Source organism: Crassostrea angulata, chromosome 2, assembly GCF_025612915.1.
Source record: "Crassostrea angulata isolate pt1a10 chromosome 2, ASM2561291v2, whole genome shotgun sequence".
Classification (NCBI taxonomy): domain Eukaryota; kingdom Metazoa; phylum Mollusca; class Bivalvia; order Ostreida; family Ostreidae; genus Magallana; species Magallana angulata.
This window is the reverse complement of record NC_069112.1, coordinates 55008640-55030320: the sequence shown is the minus strand read 5'-3', so window position 1 is coordinate 55030320 and position 21681 is coordinate 55008640. Positions and strand designations below refer to the sequence as shown.

Genomic DNA, 21681 nt, shown 5'->3' with positions numbered 1-21681 from the left:
TAATTATTAGGCTTTAAAGATTATCTAATAAGTTTTCTACCATCGGTGAATATTTGTCCTATTTAGTTTGGTGTTTGCAAATTATCAAGCCCTTATTATTTACTGATCCTGAAAATTGTACGGATCTATATAATTTTAAAATATTATAAACATGTGAAATGTTGGTTATATAACACTACATAATGTAGTCAATTTTCTTATGATAAATCACATTTTTAGCACGGCTTTGTGACCATTATGCTATGTATATTATCCTGTTATCTTTTTTTTTTGGGGGGGGGGGTCGTTTAAGACGTTATTTACATGTCTTCCCCCCGGTAATTCCAAATTTAGGGGTATAGGTGGGTGGGTGGGTGGGGTGAATTGAAAATACCATGTTAAAGACCGCGTAAGTTGCCACATTGTCTGAACCTTTTGTATTCTTTGAAAAAAACATAAAATATGTATTTGATTGTTAAATTTTAATCGGGCTCGACATACTACCTAGACATGCGTTAATCCACATCCGGCGTTCAACAACATTATGATGAGGTAAAAACAAAAGTTCGAAGGGAGAAAAGTATTGACAAGTCGATTCTTTCATGATTCTGACTCTTACAAGACATAATCCAGAATATATAGTTGCATACTGCTTTCGTATTTTCGATGCATTTTAGACAATGCACAGTGCTGTGCTCACAAAGAATTCGTCTCTCGTATCTGCAGAATTTTCTCTATTTTGGCTGTATATATTTAAGATATGGGCAAATAAACTTCACCCATAATTCATTTTCCCTGTATTTTAGTTTGTTTTTATATTTATGCATTCCGAGTCAAATGTTTCACCTTTGTGTAATTATAGGAACATGAGAGGACGAGGAGGACCAATGCGGGGTGGAATGATGCGACCAATGGCTCCCATTGGAGGCCCCTTTAAGCCTGGACCACCGTGAGTGTTCTTGTTTTTACGTCGTCTTTCTGGGTCTTGTCAGGGTCTGCTTTTTAAAACTTGCGGCTGATCGGGGTCAGCTATTGGTTAATTTAGGGCTAGCTATTGGGGTCTGCTTAAGTAGGCCCTTAATTGTAAAGCCTTGTATCTTACCGCATTTAAGCCTGCCCCTTTTGTATTCGAAATATACATGTACAGACATTTGTTCATTTTTCAGTGGCGATTAAAGGACCTGTTTCTGAAATCAGGGTCTGCTTTCTAGGTCAGCCTGGGGTTTGCTTAGGGTAAGCTCTAGTTCTGCCCAAAGCAGATCTGAAGCAGACACTGAGTGGACACAGAAAGCAGACCTGGGGCTTGGTTTGGGTCTTCTTTCTGTTAGGTTGGGTCTGGTCAGTACTGAAGCATATTTTTTTTTTCAGATTTAGAGCATTCATTCCACACATACCTTTTGATTTGGTACAGGTAAGTGTACTTTTGTCATTTTGAATTTACTTAAAAAATCAGCAGAATAAAGCTTTAATTTGTAAATATTATGTGTTAAATAATTTGAATAATAAGCATCTTGATTTAATTCTTAAGGTAAGGTTTAAGGCTACAGGGAGATTACTCAGATTTCCATTGTGACGTAACACCAGCTACCCTTTAATTCAGATATGACATCAAGAATTATATGAACTTCAGTTATACATTTTGCGTGTTTTGTAGTTTACCATGAAAAAGTAACAGAACGCAAGCATTTTATCAATCTCAATAAAAAGTCTGCAGCAAATGGTTTTAAATAATGTTTTAGAAACACTAGATTGCACACTTCCTGTTGTACGTTTTTCTTAAAATTGATGGACTTGGAAAGGTTTTATTTAAGGTGTTATTGTTTACAAGATTGATTTATCAATGAAACATTATTCTATTTTTAAATAGCTCATTAGAGATTAGTAGAAACAAATAAAGAGATAATTTCAAATATTTTTAGCATAAATAACCATTAAACCGGACACATATAAAATGTAAATATTTACACAAAATAGTAAACATTTTAACAAACTGACAATTTGAAATAAAAAAAAAAATTAACCCTCTATGGTTAAAAAATGGCTTCAACAAAATCATTTGAATTTTTTAAGAAGAAAGACATGATAATAGTGAACATTATGATATATGTAACTTGGGTGCAATTTAAAAAAAAAAAAAGATACACAAGCCACAAACTTTACCTGAAAAATTACTGTGAAAATTTATATTTTTTACAGTGTTTACAACAAAAAAAGATTTGAAATCTGTCAATGACATATGTTACTCAATGAATTTCCCTTTGACATTTTTACAGTGTGAATCCACATTTCCAAGAACCAAAACAGTTTCAGATGAGAAGGTTTTCACAGACGTAAGATTGCTTCATACATTCCTTGAGATTACTGTGGAATCATAATTATAATTTCGTGGGGGCCAATTTTCTTGCATTGTAGGATTATTGCTTATTACCGTATTTTCCCGACGACTCGTCGATGCGGACGACTCGTCGAATTGCTCATTTTTAGCCAAAATTTTAACAAAATCCTACGATACGTCGATTCAGACGACACGTCGAACTTATCGCTTCAAAATGGTGTATAAAACTGCAGTAACATTATCAGTGTATGATGCCACGATGTCCCCGATATTGCTACCAATTATTATTAATGATTAACATTTAAACAATTACTCTTTATACTTATGAATCATATTTTCAAATACTGACAACATCTACAAAGTCGCTTGCATTGTAAACAATTCCCGATATCGCGTGTTATGCAAAATTAAACTTAGTTTGACAGAAATATTTTATTCCCATGCATTAAAATAATCACCCACTCTGACCATCGCCAGTGTATTCGCCATTACGTAACCAGCCACCTGTTGACTCGGCGCGTGGTCAATGTTTGTTTAACAATTTCCGGTGTCAGAGGCATGCACCTGTCTCGTGTCGGACTTCAAAGGGGGATCTCAAGTGCAGAAAGCTTAGCAATTACTATGATTTGATGAAACTTGTTTACTTTGTATCCAGTAATTCAGTTACATGCTATTATTTTAAAGAGACACTGTTAGAATAGATCGATCCTTTGTACAACTTGATAATGACGATATACGACATACATACGTTTCCTAAATTTTTTATTTAACAATAATCAAAGAATTGGACAATAATTAATTAATGAACTATAATCACTCTTATAACGGTACTCTTTATGTACACAGTGAGTGAAATTGCCGTATAGATTTCAGCCTTAGCAAGATTATTAACACAACCGGGATCAGTAAAGACTACCGTATAAACAATAGAGTTGATAATTGCCGATTACGTTTTTTAAGATTGATTTTGACCATGAAATATTTCTTACTTATACTTTCCACTAACAACTCTTTACTACTAAAATAATAAAACTTCAAAACATTCCCCGGACCTACTGCAATATGTTTTTCCATCCAAGTCTGGTTTCAATTTTACTGCGCAATATTATCTTCCCACTATAGTGATATATGGAATCATGTGACAATGTGTTTATAAAAACGGAACGGTAAAACTTTTAATTGATTAAAGACACTTGCACCATTGTTCAATAACTGTTATTAATATGTATTCTAGTGTTAACAGATGAGTGAAAATGATAATAATTAAAGATGAACATTGAATTCAACAACGTAATTTTCAATAACACAGCCAGCTCAAGATGATTAAAACCAAGATTTTAAAATTTTTTTCCCCACAATTTACTGACCTCAAGCCTTAGACAAGTCGATCAGGACGATAAGTCGAGTGCTCTGCTTCATAGAAAAAAATACCGACTTATCGTCGGGAAAATACGGTACATCCCGTAATTTCGTGGATGTGTCAGTTTTCAATTTTAAGAAAAAAAAAATTAACACTTTTAAAAGTTGTTTTCGTCGTGGATGTAAATTCGCAGGGGAAGACTTCCCACGAATACCACGAAAATTGAGCCACCTCGAAATCTAATAATTCCACAGTATGAATTGAATCTCATGTGATTCACTTTGCTGTCAAAAAAGCTTCCCGTGGTTGATAACTGTATCTTTTCAACTGAAACAAAAGATACAAAGTTTATACGTCTAAATTCAGAATTTTCCTCTACATTTTTTTTTTAAAATAAAACTTTGCATTCTTATTGGCTCAATTAAAGTTTATAACTTTGGAACTAATTAGATAACAGATGACATGTTTTATACAGGGTATGTTGTCACAAAGCCTCAGCATTGTACTAATATTTTGAGCTTTTACAGTAGAGGAAAATATTTGAATAAAGAAAAGAAAAGATCATGTACACTTAAAATCTTTATCTTTTGCTCACGCTTCCCATTCTCTTGGTTTTCCTCTGTTGTATTAATTTGCTGAAATCTCTCTCCTCCCTCTCTATCTCAAATCAATAAATATAAGCTCTATCTTTTCCCTCTCTTTCCATTATCTTTCTGCTCTCTCTCCCTCTCTCTCTCTCATATATTTTCTCATTGCCAGACTATATTTTCCTTGTAAATGATAGAGAATTGCATTACTCATCTGTTATTGCAGTGTCTACTGAAGCGGAACAATGACTTGACCCCATCCTCCCAGGAGCAGGCCTCTATCCTGGCCCTGGTCACCAAGATCCAGGGGGTCATGGACAGTCTAGTCCTCACCCCCAGCTCTTTTGACCCAGCGGTAAGTCATTTTTAACCCAACCCCCCCCCCCCCCCCCCCCCCCAGCTCATTTAATAAACCATCGATAAGTTAACTTCTCACCCACCCCCACCCTATTATTTTTTAACCCTTTAGTAAGTCATCTGTTCTTAACACCCACCTCCTTGGATCCTGTGGTACGTCATACCCACATCGTCAACTTCTTCAACCCAGAGGTAAATAATTTTTCACCTCAAGTTAATTTAAACCATTGATATGTTCAATTCTCACCCACCCCCACCCTACTATTTTTGACCCTTTTGGTAAGTCAGCTGTCCTCAACACCCAGCTCTTTTGACCAAATGTTAAAATTTCACCCACACACCCCTCTGCCCCCCCCCCCCCCCCCACCCAGTTTATTTGAAATTTCAAAAAGTCAGCTGGCCCTAGCACACAGCTCCTTTGCCCTGCCGTAAGTTAAAGTCACACACACTCCCCTCTCTCCCCTCTCTCCCCCCTCCCCCTCCCCCAGTTTATTTAACACATCAGTAAATCAGTTGGCCCTAGGACCCAGTGCTTTTACTCCTGTGGAAAGTGGTAACTGGTCCTTACCCTAGCTCTTTTGACCCAGCTTATATTTTAACCCCCAGCTCCATTTGACCGAGAGGTAAGTCAACGTAGTATTTATAGCTGTAAGGTTAATTAATGACTGTTGATATGGAGTGTGTGTTATTATGTAAAGCGGGTTCCAGTTTGTCCAGATTAAAAGCAAAAGCTCACGATAACTATAAAATACTTGCTCAGATTGAAGTCTTTTCAGTGATTTGAAGTTAATGAAATGAACTTTTAATACTTTGGCTTCATTTGATTAGATTCTTAAAAAATCAAGAACATCGAAAGAATTTCACATGGTAAATTTTGAAAAAAAAGTCTGTTCATTAAATTTTCAAATTTTTTTTCCTTTCTGTTTTTGCTTGGTTCAACTTTTGGATATTTACATTTCAGCTTGTTCTACACATGACATAATAGAGATTTATGTTACAAGTAGACTGTGATATACATAATAACTTTTCTGACATTTGTATTTAAAGCATTATTTGTTATTGAAATTAATTTGTTTTACCAGCACTTTTATTTCTCTTGTCAATCATTATATGTTATTTTTGTTTCCTTGTTGAAAATTGTTGTGACCAAGAGATACACCAGAAGATGAAATATTTCAGATTTCCATTTATATGTGTAATTTAACAGAATACTAACTTTCCTTGTGATTAACTTACTTAGACAACACTGTTGAAGTGGCTATTAAATCTGAAGTTAGAAATCATATTTTTTTTCTTAATAAATATTAATTCCATTTCTATTTTATCTCCAAACAAAGTCACTGTGGCTTAAAAGATCTGAATTTTTTTGTGAATATTATTTCCATTTGATTTTATCTCTATATATTGTGATAAATTTAATTTCATTGTAGTGTAAAATTTTGATTTTTTTTTTTTTCAACATCAGCAAATAGAGGAGGTGAGACAGGTGGGGTCCTTTAAGAAGGGGACGATGATGGCGGGAAACAACGTGGCCGACATTGTGGTCATGCTGAAAACCCTCCCCACCAGTAAGTACACCCCAATTACTTTGAATTCCTTATATTACACGAGTACTTAATTCCGCGATCCCGCTGTTTTGTATCAAATCGCGAGAATATAAAATCCCGAACACATAACTTTTATCCTTATTTCTCATAGTTCTCAACTCTCAAAAAATAGTGGCGAGATTTTAAAATTCGCGTAGGGTGCTCCTCGCGATTTAACGCGGATAATAATTCCTCGCGTTTTATTAGGAATCTACAGTATATCGTAAAGAGGAATCATTATCTCATACAGCAATGTTTTCGATAAGGCTTTGTATAGAAGAAAATTAGTCTAGAATAGCTGAAGTCTCAATCTTGGCAAGGGGTCAGGGGGTGTTGCTTGGAAACCCACCCTATGAGGAAGTAGACCCAGAATGTACCATACACAATCACAATAAATCTAAATGCAAGATTTTGCATTAAGATTATAAATAGAAGGTTATACTGGTAATTTATTTAAAATAGATTGATTCCAAATTTAAGCCAGATGTCTTTTGTTTCTCCATGCCCCTTGGGGGTCTAAGACAGAGCTGAGTTTTGGAGTCCAGGGACGGTGGAGTCAAAGCCTCCCTGATAAATATAGATGTGTTGCCTTCATTTTCTTGCCTCTCGGAAAATAAAGTACCATGTCTTATGAAATGTCCCTCACTATCAAATGCCATCTTTGCCTGAAATTGTCATTGTGAGAATTAATCACTGCTACATGCTAAAATGAAGATCAGTTTCCACCAAAAGTTGTGTGTTACATGTGTAGTCAAATTCTTTTAAAATTACATTTAAAATACAAAGTCACATTGGGACCTGTAATAGTACATTATGAAGTCATGAGTTATTCCAATGGTGAAAATCTGTCTGATATGGCTGCCAAAATGTCCAATTCAGAATCTCTTGAATTTTATAATTTTTAACCCTTTAAATTTTTTCATAGAGGAGGCAGTAGCTGTTCTTGGAAACAAGATTGTGGAAGATCTTCGAACACAGGATCCCGATGAAGGTATTGAATGATGATCTAAGTGGAATGTGGAAGAGTGGAGCGTTGATCTCTGCCATCCTTCTATATAATAATTTTAATATCTATGTGAAATTACTCTTTCTTACACTTTAAATTCAATTTATTTTTTGATAATCATAATGGGCTAAAGAAATAGAAAAATTTATGAAGGAGAATAGATCGATTTTTAATCAGATATTTGTAAAAGACAAAGTTTTCACCAAAAATGAAAAATATTACTTACTTTGTAGCATTAAAAACCTTTTATATGATATAAAATAATTTTATAGCCGATCAGAAAGCGCGTTACAACCAGAATTAAATTATTTTGATATAAATTGATTAGGATTTGATTATACTTTTTATTAGAAAACTTAGTTTTTGAATATGTGACAGAAATTCCGAATTATTTGGATGTAAAATGTAGGCGGGAAACGGGCGTTAGCGTACGCAGTTCTTTATGAATTTAATTAAATACAAATGTATCATCAAGATCTTTCTGGGGTTGATATTTGCAACAAAAGAAATACATGTACTTAGTTTCAACAAATGATTTGACTTCCTCCAGTGTTGACCATGCTGACCAATGATACAGGGTTTGAGATCAGTTCTTCGGATGCCACGGTCAAGTGTCTCATCACCACAATTCCCCCCAACCTAAAAAAGCTGGACCCAGAGTTACACCGTAAGTAACAAATGGTGATGCAGTCTGTCTCGGATCCCTGGGGGTTTTTTTTTCCGGGGGGGGGGGGGGGGGGGGGGTCGTAATTTTGAGGACTTATTAATTTCATGTATGTAAGGAGCTAAATATGTTGAATAAAAGCATATTTTGTACCAGTCTTTTTTGGCAGCAATTTCAGGGTTACTGCATGCTGAATTTTTCATTTAAAAAAAAAAGTTCAATAGAAAACTAATCATCCAACCGTAGATATGCTTTGTCTCAATTCAATGATAAACTTGACCTTGCAGTGGATGGGAAGGTCATGCAGAGCCACCTAGCGGCTATACGCCACGCCCGCTGGTTTGAGGAAAACGCATTCCATTCAAGGTAATGCAGGGGGAGGGAAATCTTATCAATTTTTTTGTTTACTTTTATTCCGCAAGTGTTGAAGGAAATTTAGTGAATGGGAATTAAAATTATGTGTTATCTAGTTTTATCGTTAAATCATGAGTTAATGGAAAAGAAGTTTGATTTTAAAGGAAAATATACCAAACAGTATTGAAACATACATGTACTTCTATAAAGGAAGTAGCAATAGTCCTTATAATGCACTTTCAAGATTTGTGGAAGGAGACTGACTTTGTTGTAAGAGTGAATTGTTGTGACTAAAAGCTGTAACTTTATTTTACTGTATTTCCTCAGTAAATGTTCATGTGCTGGACTGTGCTTACTTTTCAGCATCAAGGTGTTGATTCGTCTGTTGAGGGACCTGAAAAACAGGTTCAAGGGATTCGAACCCCTGACCTCATGGATCATTGACCTACTGGTAAGACTATCATTTGTTTGACAAATGGTTGTTTTTGTCTAACCTATAAATACTCCTTTTATGGCCGAATTTATCTACATATTAAAATACCCCATTTGAAAGCATGACAAAGGTCAAACTTCTATAGACTGAAACAGATGTTTTTCTTTTAATATAATTCCTTGCATGTTTGCTCATAACCCTAAAAGTTAACTATTTAACGATTGACTCATTTGTGGAAAAATTATCTCTTAGAACCTTATAAAGAGTTATTCTTTTAACAGTACAGAGGGTTCCGCTTAATCTGATAGTCAATTTGTCAGAGAAAAATTATCAGATTAACTGATTATTAGATTAACCGATTTAGCGTTTCTGTGGTCTATGATTTTGGTATAGAATAAAATATAACTTGTTTAAGACATATTTTATCAATGAAAAGATATAATCTGTATGTCAATAGTTTGAAATGAAATAATTTACCTTGCATTAGCAATGAAATAGCATTTTAGTCTTTATTTTGTTTGTAAATGCTCAAAAGAAAATGTTTCTCCTTATTACGATGGTTTCAAAGTGGCCGCCATTTTGACAGGAAGTAATAAGAGGAAATGGCTAATTGTCTGAGCAGTCCCTCTTTTCACCTGGACAATTTATTTTAATTCTATTTCTGTTATATAAAATGCTCTTAAATAATTAATTATGCATGATAAAAAATTATTTGAATTTTATTTATTAAGTTTTCTACCCCGAAGTAAAATTGAAATTGATCAGAATTTCCTCGATGTCACATGTTCCAAAGCCAGTCACTTTTGATTCAGAAATTACATGTTTAGATAATTCTTAATCAGGTCGGGTACACTACCTTATATGGATAGCATTATTTAACACGTGACAGTATTTTTGGCAAACAGATTCTCCAATCCAGTGAATGAGTTGCAATGCATGACGGTCTATAACGTGTTTACGATTCAACAAACGCACGTGGTATTTGTCTGTTTTATACACAATATTTAATTGCTTGCCGGAATGTTTGTACATCTTGATTTTTACTTTAGAAGGTAAAAAATTAAAGATTACGTACCATTAACTTTGTTCCATGCTCACATTAAAAAATACTGTTGTTTTAGTTGACTAATTGTTGCTTCAAAAATGATCAGTATCAAACGACTGACAAACATACGCATACAAGTACAAACATATTTTGATAAGAAAAAAACATCACATTTGTGTATTGGTGACTTTATTACTGTGCACTAGAAATAAATACGGTAACTGTACATTTTTTAACATACGTGAATACTAGTAGCCACGGTAGTAGAAATGCACAAATATACAAACGCGGAAGCACAAGCTATATGCAGCATAAAGTATTTTGTCCGTTAAGCATTCTGATGAATGTCCCTGAAGAAAATATCAACGCGTGGTTCTACTAATATTGTCCCAAATATGGGGTATCACGTGAAAAAAACAGTACTCACTGCTTTTAATTCAATAGGACGTACCTCTCTTTTGAACATTGACAATGGGGTATTTAAATAGGTTGATATAAGTCCTCATATGCAATATTTTTTAAATGTGAGCATAGAAATTGAAGTTCAGACATAATTGTCCATATTACTTTCATAAATTCTGAAAAATCATTCAAAATGAGTTTCCAAAGGACAATTCAAAATAGTATATATTTTCTATACGCTTTGTATACACTGAAACTTGTAGTAGCCCACAATGCCTTGCAACTCATTCACCTGATTGGTTTGTCGATAAAAGTAAACAGGTGCCTAATTTAGTATGCAAATTTATGCCGACGTCACAAAATATAGTGGTCTCGACCTGTTAATGGTGCAAGCCCAGCATGAAATTAACACATGCAATTGGCAAATAAACAAACAATAAAATGTGTACACAGGTAAGGTCAGTCCTGTGTGCGGTCATCCGGAACAACTATCGATGTCGGTAGCTTTCATCTTAGGAAGAAGGTAGCCACCCGTGTGCGTTGAAGTGTAACTAATGCCCTGTAAAGAGTTACTGTGTACACAAGAGAGTTGTCAACCAATTAAACAAAGGAATATACGGGTGTAAGAGGATGGGAAATCATTATTACACGGTCACAATCCTATCAGATTAACCGAAAATGACATTTTTTTCTATCAGATTATCAGGAAAAAATATAAAGGGATATATAAGAAATGGTTCGGTGTTTTGATATTATATCAGATTAACCGAATTATTCGATTAACCGCTATCAGATTAAGTGGAACCCTCTGTATTAGCTTTATAAAGTAATTTTTTGTTTTTAAAAATTCCAGTAATCTATGATGTGAATATTGACCGATGATTTATGTCAAAGATTTAAATGTTTTGCTTTCATTTATTCACTGTAAATGATAGTTGATTAATTTTAATCTTGTTTATCTATTGACTGTAGTCTCACTACGCCATCATGAACAATCCAACAAGACAGCCACTGCCCATCAATGTGGCCTTCAAGTAAGTGACCAAACCATTCATCTTGTGTACTGTATCTTACTGCCGTAACTTTTATTTGTCAGCAATAACTTTTAAGTAAAGCAATATGAGCTGCAATTTTCATGTTGAATTTTTTTTTACGAAAAATGTTATTTTCTACTAAAATGACAAACAAAATCATGGTTTTTAAATTTCTGTTAGCCATATTTTTGTGTAAAAGGCTGTTAAGAAGCCTTGATTGGAGCAAAAATGAATTATTATCGTCCTGTACAAAAATTGATTTGCTTTATATTCCTTAGAAGAGAAATCTTTCCTCTGAAAAAAATAATGCTGTAACTTTTATTTGTCATTGATAACTTTCAGTTAATATGAACTTACATAATTTATTCTCAAAGGAACCTCTTGATATCCTTGGGTTATTACCAGATTCAGTGATAGTGGGTCATAAGTCTTTTATTTATGTACCTGTACGTGTTAGCTCAGCGGGAATCGTTGAGACTGAAAAAATATCAACGGAAAGAGACATCGGTCAAAATTTTTTAGTCTCGACAAATCTCACTGAGATTACTGTATATATAATCTTTAATTTTTTGGCCATTTAAATATCAGTAGATACATTAAGCTGCCTTTAATTAATTCTAAAATATCTGAGGTTAATGATTACGTATAGCTGATTACACCTTACATTTTCTGTCACCAAGGAGATGTCTAGTAATTATCAAAAATAGCTTGTAACTACATCTTTTGTTTCTGTACCCCCAAGGAGATGCCTCCAGCTGTTGTCGGCCGGGTTTTTCCTGCCCGGATCGGTGGGGATCACTGATCCCTGTGAGCAGGGCACGGTCAGAGTTCATACAGTCATGACCCTGGAGCAACAGGTAAGAGGTCACCCGTAACCCTGAATAACCCCCAACACCACCACCAAATATCTATCTAGAGCAACAGGTAAGTGACACCCCTAACCCTGAATAACCCTGTACACCACCCCCAAATATCTATCTGGAACAACAGGTAAGAGGTCACACCTAACCCTGAATAACCCCTAAAACTACTCCCAAATATCTGTCTGGAGCAACAGGTAAGTGACAGCCCTAACCCTGAATAAACCCATACACCACCCCCAAATATATATAATATGGTTTATTCCCACATAGCTAAAATTCTGGAATTCATATTCCCACCTATCTAAAATTGTGATTTTCACACTTGAGTGAACACTGAGTATATCGGTAGTCTGTTTTAGGTTTAAACTACCTGTATTGAAAACATCTGTGAAATACAGTTACATGTATATAATTTTTTAATAACCCTGTACACTGCATCCAAAAATCTAACCATTTACCGGTGGCAGGACAGTCCCATCAACCCAGAATAACACTCCCTTCTTAACCCAAACATGAAGATATCTCAACTCACCCTTGAATAACACTACCTATCCCACCTTGCTCACAAGATCCCTCCGTTCATTTGATATTTACCGTACCCACAAATTTGGTCAGGATATTAGGATGTTAGCTTGTCAAATTATTTAATGAATCTTTAAAAAAAAGCAACAAAATGAAGGCCTCTCCCCCCTCCCCAGCTGACTGCATATTTTCATAGTGTTTCTTTGCATAGTGTTTCCATCACTGGTGTAAGTTTTAAACTCAAAATTGCCACATAATATGTAGAAATAAATCCTGGCCCAATCTTTTCAGTTGTATCTTAAAATATTTTTTTTATGAAAAATTATCACAAAACAAACTTGTGCATGAGTGCACAGAAAGAATGATGTTCTGCTTTTTAGAGTGTCTCTCTCTCTCTCTCTCCTGTCTTTATTACTGTCCCCCTGTTCATTGTAGGACATGGTGTGTTTCACCGCCCAGACCTTGCTCCGAGTCCTCACCCACGGCGGCTTCAAACAGATCCTCGGCATGGAAGGAAACTCAAGTGAGTGTTCTATTGTTGTGGTCTTTCTAGTAAAACATGCAAATGAAGTGTTAAAACTCCAGGCGGATCCAAACTCTTGATTTGCGGTTCACAAGTCTGGTACTTTAACTGTTGACTTATTCTGATATACTACCAAATTGATTGAAACAAAGCATTTATGTACGCTTTTACTAATATTGGGTTTAATAAAGCAAATAAAGTAAATATGTCATAATTAATAAATATTGGAATAGAAACATGGGGCTCTACATTTATCGGTCTTATAGAATTTACTAGATATGAAAACTCTTGATTTTAACCATTTCTAGATAAAAATCTAAAACTTAAATGTTCATAATTTTATTGAATATGTGATACCCGGTATGTAATTTAATGTGATAAGATCGATTAAATTTTATGCAATGCTACATGTAATTATCTGGGTTTGATTATTCCTTCCCTTGCTATGCTTGTCAATAAGCTTTGTACAGTGGTTTACATTTTTGAGAGAACCAGCCAAAATGATGTCCAACTCAAAAACTTTATTTAACTAGTTCTCCCTGTTTTTACAGGCATAGCCACAGAGATGAGTGTATGGGAGGGGGTTGTGGTTACGCCCTCGGACAAAGCGTATGAGAAACCAGAGAAACGAGAGGGAGAGGAAGAAGATGAGGACGGAGACATGGAAACGCAGTGACGACCCCAACATCCATGTCAATCAGAGGTACAGAAAAGGTCAAGATAACCAAATTTCTCTATTCTTCATAAAAAAAATTGTGGGTAGTTGTAAGATATTAGTTAATAACTTATTTAGTGGAAAGATACAATATTTTTTTCCGTTTTTAATTCTAAGTTTTATTTGAGCAGAATTTTACTAAAATCTTGTTTAATCAATTATTTTACATCATAATTTAGCAGCAAGATGCAATTTAGTATTACTTTCGACATAATAATTATGATTCAATTTGCTAGAATCTGGCAAAATTTCTTAAGTTCATTATACATGTACTTGTAAAGGCTTTGTGCAAAAAGTAATTATAAACATGTAGCTCTCAATCAAATTTAAAGAAGGTAAATGGAAATATATGTTGAAATATATCTGCTGTTTGTCTGGAAATCAAACTTGTAAAATTTCAGCATAGTTTTAAATATTAATGAAAATTTTGCTTTAATTAGCAATTTTATTTTATTCATCTACAGGGCAATTTTAACTAGAGAAGTGCCAATATTGAAACAGTGTACTTTAGCCTGGAAGAAAAAAAATCTTGCGAATTTGTGGCAGACTTTGAAATGACTAGGAAAGTGACTAATGGCTAGTGATTACAGACTAATATTAGTCAGAGACTATTGACTAATTCAGTCCAAGAGATAACCCTAGCTACTCATGTCTGTTGAAAATGCATTGATGGAATGAGAGAGAGAGAGAGAGAGAGAGAGATGAAGTTTTTGTGGGAGTTTTTTTTAGATGTGTTAATACTTGTTTCACTTAAAATACATGTTTTCATAATGATTTTATTTAAATATCACAATCAACTACATTTTCTTGGTTTCAGTTTTTTAGAAATCCATTTTTTTCTGTTGTGAGTAAGTAGCGTACATGTGTACATTGTTGTATATGTTTTACTTTCGTATATCTGACATGTGCTTTTGTTGTACGCATTTTTAAGGGGTGTATCTTGTGGTCAAATGAAGCACACTACTTACAATACCGTAATTATTCTCGTTGTGCAGGAGAATGAAATGCCAAAGGCAGCTCTCATTATTGTCAAAGAAATAAAATTATGTTTTCAAGATTTATTAAACAAGATGATTTTTAATGTGAGATTACAAAACATAATTAACTATGATTAATGTACAAAATAATTTAGAAATGTAACGGGTAACATGAAACAAAACAATAAAATATTTTGAAAATGCAACATAATTTGATGGTATGAATGTGTGTTTGTTTTTTTATTTGAATGTGAAATTGAAAACAAATGTTTCAAAAGTTAAAGCAAAATTGTAACAATACAAGTAATGGGGTGAAAATTTTGATGTAAATGTTTTATGTGGATTTTTTTTTAATTTTGAATTCCATGTTGATCTCCATACTATGCATCTTAAAAAATGGTGCTTTATTGCTGTTAATCCTTAAATAGTCCTGCTACTGCTTATAAATTATTAATTATGGACATATAGAATAGGATTCATGCAGTCTGTAAACTTGTACATGCCGTTATCAAGTTTAAAATTCATCTTCATTCTCTTGGAAATTCCTGAATTTGGGAGACTTGCACGTCATCTTTCGGCCTTTGGTAAAGTCAGAGGACATGAAGGGAGAAGCTCTGAAATATAAAAGGTGTCTCATTTGAAGTGAATATTACAGATAAAGTTACAGATACTTATGGAAAATGCTAAATTTAATACTACCAAAGATTACATTTATACATGTATATAGTAACTTCTCTCGCTACACACACAATTTTGTTTGTCCCCCTTGTCACGTGCATTTGAATTTTCTATATTCAGTTCCAAGTATTTTGAATAATTACACCTTTAATTAATTATATTGGACAAATTTACAGTTTTCAAATGCATGGGTTTTGAAAATAAACAAGATATAATGATTTTTACACTTTTATGCCATACAATATTCTTGTTGTCCAAGGGCCTTCTACTTTTCGTAAATGTACTTAGTATGGCCTAGGGTCCTCATGTGTTTTGTCAAAATGAGGCAGGAATACGAGATTCTGACCTTGGTGTACGAGTTCCTTTCCACTGAGCCTCGCTTTGGAATACTTTGTCTTTCTCCTCCTGGAGATTTAGCTCCCCTTGCAGTCTGGTAATTTCGGAGAGAGTGATGCTGTTTACATTTCTGTGTAAAAAAAAAATATATAAATTATTTGTAAACTCAGTTCAAAGCATGTCTGAATTACAATTAAATTAAGATTTTATAAGAATTCGCCATTTTTTTGTGATATTTAATTGTCTCTGATAGATTGTTGTACAGTAAAACACGATTATAACGAAGTCCCAGGGGACGTGAAATTTTACTTCGTTATAAGCGTTATTCGTTATATCCGACAGGTTTACAACTTGTAATTAGGTCACGGGGAATGAAAATCACTTCGCTGTAAGCGTCAATTCATTATAAGCGTGTTCACTATAACAATGATTTACTGTACTAAAAATAGCATCAGTTTGCATACATTTAATAAAAATTGACCAAAAAGTATATATTGAACAAAACACATGTTTACTTTCTGTCAACAACAATATTTGATGCATTTTGTTAAAAAAAACCACGGCGACGCTTAAAATACTGCATGGCACATGCCGTAGTACTGTAAATCTCCATTTAAGAAAAGGTGGATAGTCGTTGCCATTTTTAGACTTAAAATCTTCTTTAGAAAAAGAGCTATGATGAAAGACAGGAAAATGTCTTCTAATAAAATATTTTTGAAATTTTTCTTTGCTTATGTGAATGGATCAATGGATAAAGAAAAATCATATCTAAAATTTTAAGGTAGATCTGTTTAGCAATATATACTGACCATCCAAACCCCTTAAAACCTGAACGAAAGAACGGCAAAAGGTGACATGATATTACGAGAACCGCTTTAATGTTATAAGTTTATTACAATGTTCTTACGAGTTTGAGACGAAATGAAGATCCTCGGTGGTGTTTTTCCTCTTGAGGTACTGCTCCAGTCTATCAATGGTGGTCTTGAGTGATTGACACATGTGCTCCGCCTCCTTTCGCTCCGCCCTCTCTCGCGCCAACTCATGATTACGGAGATTTAGAATGGCCTGTGTGTGCTCTAGTTTCAGTAGAAGCTGCTTGTATCTTGAACAATAATTGCATAAATAATATAAAATCTCCTTTTATACTATCCTGTTTATTTGTGGGGGAAATACTTCTCACACACACACGCTCACATCCCGCTCACGTTCATGGATATTCCACTTAGTTGTGAGATATAACCTGCTTAGGGCTGATTACCGCTCACACGTTCATATTACTGCGCACATTTGCTTATTGACATGCAGAATGTGTGCAGTCCTCAAAAGTACACACTCTGCTTATTTCTTGGATCATTACAGCTTGTTTTCATACTCTAACTGCTTATTTTACGATAATTACCGCTCACTTTAAAACATCGCTCATTGGTAGTATACATGTATAATTACCGCTCACTTTCAAACCTCGCTCATTGGTAGGATAATTACCGCTCGTTAGATTCCTTTCGTAATTTCCGCTCACATTCTAGTTGAGCTGTTCTGATCATCAGCTCGTCCGTGGGCTTAGCATCATCATATGGAATGGGCACCAGTCTGGGCAAGGCAAAAACAAGGGGATGAGAGAAAAAGGAAATTGGTTACTCTATCAAGCACTTGAGCATTTTTTTTTTTAAATTTAAGAGACCAATTTGTGAAAAAGAAATTAAACATGATGTAATTGACTGAATGTTTCCTGTCGCCTAAAGATCCACTGCTCTCAGAGAGAGAGAGAGAGAGAGAGAGAGAGAGAGAGAGAGAGAAAAGAGAGAGAGTTATAAGGTTCTAGATCTACCTTCTCGGTGGTGTATACTCTGAAACAGGTCGACTTCTATCATAGCTGAAACTGCATATATTTAAGATTAGTATGTTACGAAGTATATATATGTACATACTAATTAAAACGAACTATTCAACTATACATCCATCATGATTGAAGAGGGGGTATACATGTAAACACTTGTTAGATTTATTAATTATTGATTCAATCGATTATTTATTGATTGAAAGGACGTTGTTCTAGCAAATTAAGAGGGTTAGAATTTTTAGACAATCTATAGTACATATTAACCTCCTTCAAGGGATGAGCTTCGTATAAGGATATAAATATAGTTTTATCGTTGAAAATATCATATTTATCTTAAAATGTTTGGTATATATGATGTATAATTTGTTGATCACACAGCCTCCTTATAAAAAGGTGAAAGACCAGACAATTGTATGTATAGGGGTTAACAGTATGGTATGGTGGGTTTTTTTTTTCATTAAAAAATGGTTTTAATTAACACAAAACCGTGTCTTACTTGTAGCTACGGATTCCTGGCCTATACATCGTCAGGTGGGTTTATGGATCCATGATTACAATTGCAAATGTCCGCATAACTTTTGACTGAGAGAAGTTGTACTTATAGATTATTCCATTATTTTAAAACCACTTTCATTATCACAGATCACACGCTGAGAGCAACACAGCACATGCACGTGTAATTAAATTCCCTCTGACAACACTTGTCCGTTAAATTAACATTTTAAGAAGCTTGCTGTTCGAGTAAAAGTTATGAATATCTCCCTCAAAAAGTTTTGACCGTTGACGATTGTCATTAAGGCTAAATCAATTAAGCCCCTTTTCACTAATTATATTACTGCACTGTTTAATCCGCAATATAACCTCAATGTTCCTTTAACGGATTAAGAATGGCATGTGCACTTTCCCCTCTTTCTTCTAACGCTCAACTTTAGAAATATCGAAAATGCATGTTGATTTTTAAAATTTCATAAGCAGTTTCGGATTTTTTTTTCACCTTGCGACCACAATCCATTGTATTTGGTTTTTAAAAATAAACTGGCGTGCGCATTTATCAATACATTGGTTTTCATTTATATCATAGCCATTGTTTGTTTTCATTGAGTGTGTTCGTTTTTTAAACACAATCGACATTTAATCCTCATGGAATTAACTGCCCTTCGGTTACTGGTCGCTAGCTTATCTGTGAGAGAAACTAACAACAGTATATCCATTTCCATGTTTGGTAGTCATTTGAATTAAATATATACTATGTATACTTAGACAATAGCTAAGTATACTATTAGTTAATAATGATTACTCAATACAGTTGAACTCTAAAATTTTAAAGCAAGCTCATATTTTGTCATCTTCGCTAGCCTAGGGGTTTTGATCCGCACCGCTCCTCACGAAGGTTCGCGAGAAGCGGTGCGGAATGTTCGCGAGAAGCGGTGCGGATCAGGAACTCTCCGATTAATTAATTTACTTGAATGTTATAGTTTAATTGGAAAAAAAAACAACAATAGAATACTAGGTTGTTAAGGATTTATTGAATTCAAAGACAGAAAAAATACCCTCCATGCAAAACAAGATGCCTCATCGCTCACCTCAGCAAAAACGAGCCGTACCTCTGTTCAAATATGTTTTATGGGACATGTGTATGAAATACAAACCATCTCATCTGGACAATTTAGTGGAGAAGGTTGTGTTAAGAAAGATTTTCATAGTTCTGTTAAACATAAGGTACAATTTAAATTGTTGTTTCAGATTTGGATAATTAAGAAGATTTATTAAGATTATTTTTTTTCATTTAATGCTATGTAAAAATTCACTCACCCACCCCTCCTTTTGTGGCCCAATCCTATACCTCCGGGGATCATGATTTGAACAAACCTAAAACTACACTACCTGAGGATATTTCCAGCCGATTTTCAGCTTTTCTAACGAAATAGTTTTGGTTTTTTTTAGACGAAGAGTTTTCTGGATTTTCTCTATTTAACCCCACCCCCCCCCCCCCCCCCCCCCCCATTGTGTCTTGAACCTACATTACCTGAGGATGCTTCAACATGTTTAAGATTTTTGGCCAAATAGTTTTTAAATTTAAGAAGATTTTTAATCCCTATTAATTCTCATGTAAAAATGTAACCTTAAAACCCCCATTGTGGCCCCACACACTCCCGATGATCGTGCTTTTCTGGCCAAATACTATTTGAAATTTTTAAAGAATGGGAACGTTTGTAATAATTTTAATTTATCTGCCCTTTAAAGTGGACATTGTCCTTCATTTGGAAAAAAAAAGGATTCCCTTCACCCAAGAATGCTTTGTACTAAGTTTGGGTAAAATGGCCATGTGAAAATGAAAATAGAACCATTTTAACAAGAGCTTGGACTTTGAGTAGTTGTGTCAAACAGCAATGTGACGTAGGCCTGTCTATTTCATTGCTGGCCACTCGGCCATAGCTCATTAAAATCAACAAGATTTGTCTGGCTTTTGAGCTAAGACTACGCAATCGGTGTATATTTCACTTCAAACCAGCGTCATTTTTAACTTGTTTTGAGGCAAGAAATAGATAGTTACGTACTACCGAAAGTCCAAGGCCTTGTTAAAATGGTTCTATGAAAAGTTAGTGACGACGACGACAGACGGCGGACAGATTTTGATCAGAAACCCTCACCTGAACCTCTGCCTCAAATGAACTAAAAACAAAATAAAACTGCTAAATGAATTTTTTCTCAATATTGAGTAACTCTGAATGGACTGTATGGTTCAAAACACTGAACATACTCCGATGCATTCTCTTACTACATGTACTTTCTTACTTACTTAAAGATTATTTGATATGCTCATAATAATCATACATACACCGACATTAATAGTTTTCCATATTTCTGTATGATTTCCTTTTATTTCTTTTACAATGAAAAACGTGTTCTTGAAATGTATTTTTCCGTTTTCCCCAATAAATTTGTTTACGATGGTTAGCCCTCTAATTAAGAGATCACAATTTGCAAATTAGATTTGGCGATACATGTAATTTAAGGCGGGCCTGATGAATGAAACTGCATGGGGGCTGTGTAAGCACTTCAGTCCTTTTGGTTCTCATACAGTATGATAAATAAGTAAACTCTCTCTCTCTCTCTCTCTCTCTCTCTCTCTCTCTCTCTCTCTCTCTCTCTCTCTCTCTCTCTCTCTCTCTGACATACATGCTGCATGTATTCTCAAGTTATCGATCAATATCCACTTTTAGTTTGAAACCTGTATATATAAGTTTACAGTTTTTAGTAGGTTACCTTTAAAAGAATTTTTAGCTGCATTTTTAGCCAAATGCTGTAAAAACCATGAAAATTTTCAAAACAGTGATTATATTTTTAAATATATTATGTAATTTCAAATAAAGTCCCATACCAACTTCCCCTCGAACTGTTCCAATCGACTAATAAAATCTGCATAAATTAAGTTACAGAAATCCCTTGTCAATCCGAATGTTACCTTGTAGAGCTACTGTGGTTTCATTAATATTCGCTGAATACTAATTTTCGTTGATTTCGTTGATTTCGTTGCTAAGTTGATCCGTGAAATTAAATGTTCATTGAAGTGCAATATCTATTAAGATTTTTTATTGTTAGGGTCATTGGCCACGAATTTACGTATCCTTGAAACTGTGATTTTCACTTTATCCACGAAAATTGATACCCTTGAATATTAATGAAACCACACTTACATTTTTGCAGCTCCGGGTGTACATGCATGGTAACATGTACTAGTACTCTATAAAACGTCGTTATGAAATGAAAGCAATTAAATCTCGTATATCTCTTTACTGCCTTAATTATCCACTCGAGTCTCTCCCCATTCAGATTCAGATAACATCCAGCAAGACAGTGTTCTATGCATCAAGTACTTCTCACGGGCTTTAACGAGTCATTAGTTTCAAAAAGTCGTCTCAGATTTTCGATTTGTCAATGCAAAAGTGTCTACATGTAATAGCCACTTCAAAACGGAAAATGTAAAGGAAAAATACTCCGACTCTGAAGTTTCTATATCGTACATGAGGTGTACTGCAAAAACAGAAAATGAAATGGATAATTAGTATTAAGTTTTGGAGGGA

General features: G+C 34.4%; 2 protein-coding genes across 3 annotated transcripts; one reads left to right on the top strand and one right to left on the bottom strand.

Annotated features, from left to right (window-relative positions):
* The first annotated feature begins 453 nt into the window (after positions 1 to 453).
* On the top strand, positions 454 to 14914 carry LOC128171581 (interleukin enhancer-binding factor 2 homolog). 2 transcript variants are annotated; one of them, XM_052837376.1, is made up of 15 exons: positions 454 to 531; positions 842 to 928; positions 1348 to 1390; positions 2253 to 2309; positions 4488 to 4616; positions 6084 to 6186; positions 7130 to 7195; positions 7761 to 7877; positions 8162 to 8240; positions 8592 to 8679; positions 11081 to 11142; positions 11885 to 11999; positions 12963 to 13050; positions 13602 to 13753; positions 14230 to 14914. In XM_052837376.1, the coding sequence occupies exons 1-14, from the start codon at positions 524 to 526 to the stop codon at positions 13724 to 13726; spliced, it is 1167 nt and encodes a 388-aa protein (XP_052693336.1). In that variant the 5' UTR covers positions 454 to 523; the 3' UTR covers positions 13727 to 13753; positions 14230 to 14914. The 2 variants fall into 2 exon arrangements, with proteins under 2 accessions (XP_052693336.1, XP_052693337.1); XM_052837377.1 differs by having other exon boundaries at positions 13602 to 13764.
* LOC128171601 (uncharacterized) lies at positions 14472 to 18691 on the bottom strand. The gene is made up of 6 exons (XM_052837396.1): positions 18093 to 18691; positions 17585 to 17635; positions 17242 to 17346; positions 16664 to 16858; positions 15767 to 15886; positions 14472 to 15356 (listed from the first exon to the last, which is right to left on the bottom strand). Exons 1-6 carry the CDS (start codon positions 18119 to 18121, stop codon positions 15257 to 15259), a joined length of 600 nt encoding a protein of 199 aa, XP_052693356.1. The 5' UTR covers positions 18122 to 18691; the 3' UTR covers positions 14472 to 15256.
* Between the last annotated feature and the right edge of the window lie 2990 nt (positions 18692 to 21681).